The 9,815-nt window shown below is 41.4% G+C and overlaps 1 protein-coding gene across 1 annotated transcript in view; it reads left to right on the forward strand.

The window, feature by feature from the left end:
• The first annotated feature begins 776 nt into the window (after positions 1-776).
• LOC109512759 (contactin-associated protein-like 4) overlaps positions 777-9,815 on the forward strand; it is a 118,575-nt gene continuing 109,536 nt past the window's right edge. Inside the window, exon 1 of the mRNA XM_019864747.1 lies at positions 777-1,032. Within this exon, the coding sequence (XP_019720306.1) occupies positions 957-1,032 (76 nt within the window). The 5' untranslated portion in view covers positions 777-956. The remainder of the gene's footprint in view (positions 1,033-9,815) is intronic.

Raw genomic sequence — 9,815 nt, forward strand, 5'->3', positions numbered from 1 at the left:
AATAGCACTGTTGCTATTTCCGACATCCTACCTGTGTGAGGCGGGGGGTTTCTGCAGCAACGGCAACGAAAACAAAATTACGAAGTAGACTGGACATAAACCACACACTTGAGGTGTCATTGTCTCCTATTACCCCGAGATGGGACCGTCTGGTTGCAGAAAATTAAGCTCGGTGCTGTGGTGAGTCGTCATTTTCATGCACTTTGAATTTGCGTTGTATCGTATTTTGAAGGCATTAAACATTGCTATAGCGAACGGAGTGTTGCGGCCAGATTAGACGCTCCTTGTGTTTATTATTATATTTCGAAAACGCCACAGTTTTCATGCAGCTCATACCAAATTATTTTGTTGTATTATTTCCGCCACACCTTAATTGCCGGTCCCTGAAAATATTGTCTGACATAAACCGGTCCGTGGGGCAAAAAAGGTTGGGGGCCCCTGTTCTAGATGGCAAAGGTCAGTCTGGCAGTACTCTGCTGGGCTGTGAGATGCCAAGCTCTCATGGAGTCTCTTTGTGAAGATTTAATATTACAAAATATTTCTCCTCATCGTCCATCAACAGGTATATTGTCAATTTGTAAGATGATATATTTTGTGCAGTTTTATTTAAGTGTTGGACATATTCTGTACATCCCTGATTCCCCATGCACAAGGCTCTTAGTAGAGTATGTGTACCCCCAAACAGTAATAATTTTCAATTTGTCACTGCACTGTGTTGTAGAACTATAATAGTCTGGGAAACCATTCCCCCACCCATCTGATCTGCCTTCTCGTTATCCTCTCTCGATCACTTGACGGAGTGCAGACGGTGTGAGAGCGTCCCCTTTTCTCACTGCCTGCACCAGCAGATTGAGTGACCGAGTAGAGCTGGAGGTGAGAAAGGCAGCGAACGGGAGAGGAGAGGACGGTCTCGACTCAGTCGGGACTGATATTGTGCGCAGTGACGTGCTTTCAACATGCCTCTGAAGACTACCAGACGGCCTGGGATTGCTGTGCTCATCTTCTCCTTGCTTCTCAGCTCCCATGGGACAGGTGAGCAGTCCTTATAGTTTCCACCTGAAGGGTGTTTTGAAATAATTTACTCTGTAGTGTGCTACATTTTTTAAAAGTATATGTAGAAAAAAACAGATCAATTTAAGGAACTTGAAATGTTGAAATGCTTATATTAAAACTGTTTAAATACAACATCTGATTTTTTTTTTCTCCTGTGTTTTCAAGAATCTCCAAGCTATGATTTGGCATGCTCTATATTTCTCTTGTCTGCAACATGTGAGCTAACTATGAAACAGATTCATCAAAATCAACCCGAGGCAAATCTAAATAGGGACAAAACAAAGATTCAAATCAAGGTCAATGCATTCTGCAAATTGTTTATATTTTAAATGATTTCGAACATGTTATGCATTTTGAAAAAAAACCTGATGGATCGTGAAACAACGATGAAGTAGCATTGCAGAGTTATAATGAAGTGCATACCTATACACTTAATATGTAATTTGCAGAGACGATGGGGCTGCTCAGTGCAGTGAAATCAAGAGTTTTTACTCAATCGTGTTTTAGTTCGAGCTTTACCTACATGGTTTGGGAAGAAAATAATATATACAGTATTAATAATATAGTCTTCTTATGGAAATGTATTCAGTCACATCAAACATTGTCTGTGTTTATCTAGATTGTGAGCTTGAAATGTGTTTTTTGAGAGGAGTGGTGGACTGATGAGAGGTCTGTAAGCATGAACACGTGTTGGGCTTAATCAACTCAACTGATTGTTTGGGAAGCCTAACAGAAAAGAAAGCAAGGGAATAACAGATATTGACTGACATTGACTCAAATTTACATAAAAATGTCGATTTTCTGTTGTTGGAACACAAAATCTTTCATTTCACATGTAGCAATAGGTGTTTGTCTTTGTCACAGTCAGCATTCTCAGAGATTTGTTCTCTCTTTCACGTCAGACATAACAGCACCTTGACTAGTGGCCGTTCGTTATCTCAAAAAAAAATCAAAATAAATAAATACTGCCGCCCAAGTCCCATCCCACACATAACGAAATCAAAATTTGTTTAAAATTTAGACGCCAACCGTCTGAAAATTTCAATTATATCCTAATGTAGTCCATCAATTTATATACACACCAAAATATTGGAATTGACCAACCTTGGATCATGAACGCTACATTTTGAGATGATAATTAAACAATAAAGCTATATTTCTGGTGAACTGATAGTGATTTTAAAATGTGCATGCATTGTGTGATGCCACTGCAAGCTTTGTGAAAAGTGAGTGGAACACAGAAAAACTCAAAAATATCACTTTGTAATTTAAAACCATGATGGCTTGGATGTTAGGGACAGCAAAAACCGATGGCTGTGACAAAATGTTCCTCTTCCATTATATTTCCCAGTGTTGAATCTATCTAACACTCACAGGTTTTCTGTTCTGATAAAAATGTTTCTGTAGTTTTATATTGCTTCTGGAAAAAAGGGCAATTGTCACTTGTCATTGGAGTGAGGACATCCCGCATTAAACAGAGCCTGGGCTCTATTTTCGTAGACAGTGCATGTGGAAATGTTGGCGTTTCTTGATTTTCGTGCAGGTGCAACCCTCAGTGTGCCTGTTTGGGAATTTGGCAGACTGCTCTGTGCCAAGCTGGGCGACCTGGCATTGCAAAGGTGTGTCCTTGGACATGCATCTGTCGCATTTGACAGTTTCGTGGCAGAAAGCCATCTAAACGCCTGTCCGAACATTGTCCAAGTCAGATGCAGTCAGAACGCTTGTCAGATTCTGAGCAATGTACTGTATTTTATTAATAACTATGACAACAGCAGGCATGAAGGCCTCAGAATCATCGGAGAAATAAATTATTTAAACACATTATTTTTATTATTATTATTGTAGTTTTTAAATCATCCCAATGGACTTGGAGGCACATGAACTATCAGGGGTGGGGATAGATATTCAGCATAAGGTGTCGTTGACATCTTTAAGTCACCAGTGGTGATTGCCAGCTCACTCAGTATTTAATGAGTGTACCTACTTACACTGTCTATTGCCACAGTGGCCAAGCACAGTGATGATGCTCCGGTCACACATGGATCACTTAGTCCATTTCTGTACAGAGATGTGAGTGTGCCACATTTAAAGAGAATGAGGGTAGTTGCATGGATTGGCTGAGAATTAAGTCACCTGTGTTCACACCCACAGCGGCCAAAAACATTCTCTTTTAAATGCACCTCCTGGAGGTAAATTAGCAAGACTTGTTAAAACATGCCTCCGGACAGAGTTGGATGATACTCTGTGTCCAACGTGTCACTTGTTGTGATGATGACTTTTGGTCTTTTCCCCAGAAATGTGTTTTTTTCAAAGCCACATGAAATGCCTATACCGTGTACAGTCTAAATAAGCAAATAATTAATTTTGACATTGGACTGTGAGAACGTAGCATGTATGAAAGCAATTAGTTTTCTAAAAATAAAAGAGTGTGCCTGAAATAAGTGTCTCTGAGGCGCGGTGGTTGAGGAACCCTGCTTTGCATGAGAATCGCCAGTGCTAATTCTAGCAGTCAATGTATCATCCCATTAACAGGCTAACAGAAAATGAGGATTGAGCTATATTCCTTCAAATAACCAACATTCACACACAAATGCTGCTGGGGAACACATACAGACAAGCAATTTAACAATACTCATAGGCATATATGTTTTCTCAATCTGTGAAAAATGAATTCTAATATTAAAGCTCAAGAACAACTCTTCTTATCCTAATGTAAGCGTGTACTCTGTGCAGACACTGCACCACACCGCATAAGAATCGTATATCTGCACAGCACGGACAGCTGCTGTTGTTGTTTTTTTTTTTTTTTGCACAATTAGTTTAATATATTATTATTTTACTTTGTTACCAGTGTATTTGGTGCTTGTTCTTTCATGTTATATTATAAGTTGAGTTTTTGTAGTTGAGTTCACAAGCCCTTTTGATGACCCATGTGAATGCTCCGTAGTCTGTTTTATGTTTCTGATGCGTTGATTAGTTTAGCCTGGTTGAAATGTCAATGATAGTTTCAGTTTGAATGCCACTCCTTTTTGTTACCAAAAAAAAAAAAAAATGTGTGCCTGGTCACAACGTGAGGTTGGCTAAAACAGTTAATGCTGTGTTATCTTGCTCAAGGACATCTAACTTTACGTATGCTTTGGTCCACGACAGGTCTACAGAGCAGATTCTTGAGCATGATCTGAAATATCATCGCCAGTACCTTTCTTTATCCCCATGCTGATCACTTCCCTTATGGGTGTCTAGCAGAGTATTTCCGCAGTTGGCTGAGAAAATGAGCAGTGGGTTCTGATTATTTAAATAGCTGCGGTTGAAGGGGCCACTTAAATCAGCAGTTATTTTCTTAGAGGGCAAAAAAATCATTTTCAAATATGCAGCATGCGGGTTTGATTTAAGTTCGGGTCCTTGCTTCACATGCAAACAGTCTGTCCCATCAGAATTTATAACTTTTCAAAGAGCTGGTGTACAGCCCCACAAGACCATAAACTTCTGAATAAAATCGATTTGCTGTGAATGTGCTGGATATTTCAGAAGGCCCTGCCCCATCCTTTATGCTTTAATGAGATCTGTGATAGGTTGTGGATAAATCACCTTCCCCTACTCGGCGTCATTCTGACAATGTGCTGTGTACAAGTAGAGTTAAGAGGAGGTTGTGATTAAGTCAAGGTTATGTAGCAGGTACCAGCAGGTGGTGGTGCATGTCTGAAGCCGCCTGTCGTGAGTCTTGATTTATGAATCCACAGCAGGTCGTTAAGCAATAAAAGGGACAAAGATCTGCAGTCAATCCACCTGCACTTTGTGACCTGTGATATTTCATATTTGGCTATGGTATGCTCCTTGTAAATGGAAATGCAAAGCCATTCATCAATAGGTCCCGTCATTACAGGATATAAAGATGACGTCTTATTGGACCAGGAGTCAGCCACATTCTGCTGAGGTCATCATTCACGACCAGTCTTTAAAAGCTGGGAGGAGATATTGAACCGGCCATTAGGGACACTGAAATAAAAATGGTGTGCTGAATTTTTTCAGTTTCATTTTGTCAAGTGGTTCTACTACTCCACTTAAAAAATGTATTTGGAACTAAATACTTTTATTTCGTTTGATGAAATAAAATTGAGTAAATCGTTGCTTTCCTGTGAAAAACGTCAATTTTTTTGTCATAATTCTTTTTTTTTTTTTTTTACATTAATGGGGTTTCCGCGTTTCGGACATCAGAATACAACGGAAAATGGGAGATTATTTCAAAGAGAGGGACTGGCGACGGAAAAGGCTCTATCCCCTCTGACCCTCTGCTACCTCGAGTAGCATCTGCTACGCTAACAATGTAAAGGTGCGCAGGTGTGGAGGGGCTCAGAGAGGTAATGTGGGGTGAGACTATTTAAAGATTTGAAAACAATAACAAGTATCTTAAAATGAACACTAAAATGTACAGGGAGCCAATGAAGGGATGCCAGAGTTGGAGTTATGTACTCCTTCTTACGAGCACCAGGTAGAAAGTGAAGAGCTGCATTTTGGACCAACTGGCGACGCTTGAGGGAGGACTGGCTGACTACAAAATAAAGTATGTACATGATAAAAGAACTCAAAAGAACAATGCACTGACACAATATAATACATTTCCCCACATCACTGTAAAAGTTACAATCCTTCCAAGAAGTTAGCTATACGTATTTGGCTTCTTGGTAAAATGTAAGAATGCACTGTATTTGAACTGCACTACGGTGGCTGTATTAAGGAGCAGACACGACTGACTTTCGTCTTTATTTGCTACTGCCAACAAATGAATCTCAACAACTGCAACATTGTGCCCAAAACATTCATAGAAACACGCCTCCAACTGCACGCCTGTTGGGTGAGAGGCATGGTCCTAATGCCTGCCAATCCTTCAGAAGTGAACTTAAAATGACTTTCTCCAAACCTTTGAATGCACGAGTCTAACTGCTCAACGCCCTTGTTACAGAATAGCATGCTGTGCAAAAAGTACTCAAACAATGAAAAGTTGAACTTGACTGTTGGATATTGCACTGTTGGACGTGCCTCAGGCACAACATTAGGATTTTTTTTCTCTCCTTTTGGGCTTGACCAATGCAATATTCAACCTTTTCATGTTTTTAAAGAAAGTAATTCTGACTGATAAATCTGCTCCAATTTCCAAATGTTAGATTTGTAAGACAGACACACTCCTATTTTACCCGATGAGCTTGTAGTCCTGATTCATTTGTTTGTTAAAACACTATTACCACAAATAATTAAAAAACAAGGATCAATAAGAACAAAAGCAAATATGATCATGAGCGAAAGGTCGGGAATACAACACTTGAGGCAGAAGCGCGAACAAGGTCAATAATCCAATGAGAAATGGCAGAGGTTGGAGTCGTTTTATTCTAAGCTTGATTCCAACAAGGAATATCTGCGCTGTTGGAGGGAACACCCTCCACTACAACCGGAGCTGAAACTAAATAAAATGAACACAAGACATGACTATTTATGACCACACTGATACACCAATGGGCAACTGCTGCCATGCAAGGCGTTGCCCATCAGCAGTGCATTGCTGCTACTGGTGAAGGGCTCACACAGAGCGACACACCTCTGGCTGATGAGCTGATCATCTGAATCAGGTGTGTTGCAGCCGGGAGAGTTGGAAAACAGGCAGGAAGGTGGCCCTCCAGGCCCGCAGCTGGACATGACTGATGTAATGCGTCCTTTGTTTCTTCCTTGAGAGTTGCGAGTGGTTGGTTAGTGAAGAGGTCGGCCCACATGTCAATGAGTTCTTGGTGGAAGGGGTTGTGGCAGCACAGCATCCGCAATCAATCAACCAAAACACTTTATTTATCCCCGAGGGCCAATTTAAAAGGCATGATTGCAAAATTAAGCATAATTAACCAAGGACCTACAAAACAATCACCATCATAAAATTATTCACAAAGGGCAAAATCTGGATATAATCATGATTAATTGGTGATATGAAGTGAAAGTGGATGTGTGGGAGGCATCATTCTGCAATCTTGTCTCAATTCACCACCTCACAAACTGTGTCTCCTAAATGTGACCACACGTGGGTCTCAATTCATGTAAAGGTGTGCAATTTATCTTAAGTTTATTTTAATAAGTCACATAATGGTGCGCAGGAAGCTGCATACGCATTTTTCAGGTCTGTTTTTATGCGTACACACCTTTGGAGTGAGGCCCGTGGTCACCTGTTCTCATGTACATACTATACTATACTATACTATACTATACTACTGTACGATACTAAAGCTGACATTTGATGCATTATAGATGTCTGCCACCTCAGCAGAAGATTTGTGGTGATCAGTCTCTTGAATCTTGATGATCAGTACTTTGGTCTGTGGTTGAATCTTAAAGATGCTGTCAAAGATCAGGTTGCAAGTGACATGAAGGTCTGGTGTGCTCCGCTTCTTTTTATACACACCTGGAAATGGACTAATTACAGGATTTGTCAAAGGTGAAGCTTTCGTCTGACTGATTGAATCATTTAAAGACACGGCATGACTTTTTTCCTTGACATTACAATGAACCATTAACTATCACACTAATAAGATAAAAACATGCCTTTTTAAGTTACTATGTCCTTAAGCAACAACTATTTTGTCAATGACTATTTATCCCTGCATATATTCTCTGTCTATCTATTTATCTATCTATTGATACAGACAATGTAGTGTAGTATTTTCTTTGTACTCACAGAAACATCTCAGAGTACCGTATAGTCATTTTACATACACTTGGATGTGTTGGGCTTAGTTTTTCAATTCCTTTCTGTCATCAGTGAAGGGTTTTGAAATGAATCAGTGAATTCCCTTCAGGTTTGCTTTACAAATGACTGGTAAACTTGCAGTATCTTTCTGCAAGTCCAGCAACCTTTTAGTTAAATTTCCCTGTAGGCGGCTTCCTTTCGGGTTAATTTTTCCTCTCACTCATCTTATAAATGGCCCAACTTCAATGAGAAAACTCCATATCAGCGCATTAATGGACTTTATACACAGAGCACTTTCCGTGTTAGCTTTAACGTGGTATGTTAATTTCCAGTTGGCATGCAAATGCATAATAACGACATGGCTAACGCTTTAAAACTCCAAACTGAGTTGACGCCATCGCGACCTGCCACAGTGTTAAGATAAGATAAGATGAGAAAACCTTTATTTGTCCCACAATGGAGAAATTTGCAATCTACAGCAGCAAAATTGAAGGGGGGGGGGTAGAAAAGAAAAACGAAGTAATGCATGCACAAAATAATGTTTCAGAAAAATGAACTGTACATAGTACAGAATGCAATATAAAATATAAATATAGGTACACACATATATGCAATTGCATATATGCTGCATCAGGTAGCTGTGCTATTTGCAATGGGTGAATGGGGTGAGTCCAGGTTTTCACGTGTGTTTGTTCAGCAGCCTGACAGCAGTCGGTTGGAATGAGCGGTGATACCTCTCCCTCTTGCAGCGCGGGTGTAACAGTCTCTGGCTGAAGGAGCTGCCCAGTGCTGTCAGGGTGGACTGGAGGGGGTGGGAGGGTCTGTCAATCATAGCTTCCAGTTTAGCTATCATCCTCCTGTTGCCCACCTCCTCCAGAGTGTCCAGGGAGCATCCCAGGACAGAACTGGCCCTCCTGACATGTCAATCCAGTTTCTCTCTGTCCTGGGCTGAGATGCTGCCTGACCAGCAGACAATGCCATAATGGATGGCCGAAGCCACCACAGAGTCATAGAAGGTCTCAAGGAGTGACCCCTGAACCCCAAAAGACCTCAGTTTCCCTTCCTGATCTGGGCGTCCGTGTTGGTAGACCAGTCAAGTTTATTGTTGAGAAGAACACCCAGGTACTTGTAGGAGGTCACCGTCTCTATGTCCGTACCCTGGATGTTCATCGGTGCAGGTGAGGACTGTTTCCTGCGGAAATCCACAACCAACTCTTTAGTTTTTCCAGGGTTGATATGGAGGTGATTCTGCAGGCACCAGTCCACGAAGTCCTGCGTCAGTCCCTTGAACTCCCGATCATCTCCTTCTGCACTGAGGCCGACAATTGCGCAGTCGTCAGAGAACTTCTGAAGGTGGCAGGTTGGAGTGATGTAGCTGAAGTCCGAGGTGTAGAGGGTGAACAGGAATGGAGCCAGGACAGTCCCCTAGCTGCGGCGCCCCAGTGCTGCAGAGAAGCATGTCTGACTCACAGCTCTGTGCCCTCACATACTGCGGCCGATTTGTGAGGTAATCTGTAATCCATGATGTCTGTAATCCATGACTGGAGGAGCAATCTCACAGACTTTGACAAGTAAATACTTTTTCAGACATTTCAGCCTTCAAAAGTACAAGCACCAAACTATAGAACACATATGTCAAAGTGCCGGCCCGCGGGCCAAATCCGGCCCGCGAGAATATTTTCAGTGGCCCCTGGGATGATATTGATTTATTATTAGAACCGGCCCGCGGACCGCAGCAAGCCGAGAGCCCGCAGATCTTTTACACGCACCAATACTACATTTCCCACAATGCAACGGTGACGCGCCAAGCAGTCGGCCGCTTTATTTAAATATTTATTAGTCTAGCAGTCGTTCACATAACAGTGACATTAGCTTTCAGATACCCATCAAAAATGGCAAAACGGAAGGTGGACACTGAGAACCGGGGGTTTCAAACAAGGTGGGAGTCGAAGTACATGTTCATGGACGTAGCTGGAAAACCTGTGTGTCTTCTGTGCGGAGAAAGTGTGGCGCGATTGAAATAGTGTAATCTGAGACGACA

The sequence above is a fragment of the Hippocampus comes genome, unplaced genomic scaffold, assembly GCF_001891065.2.
Source record: "Hippocampus comes isolate QL1 unplaced genomic scaffold, H_comes_QL1_v1.1 scaffold172, whole genome shotgun sequence".
NCBI classification, from domain to species: domain Eukaryota; kingdom Metazoa; phylum Chordata; class Actinopteri; order Syngnathiformes; family Syngnathidae; genus Hippocampus; species Hippocampus comes.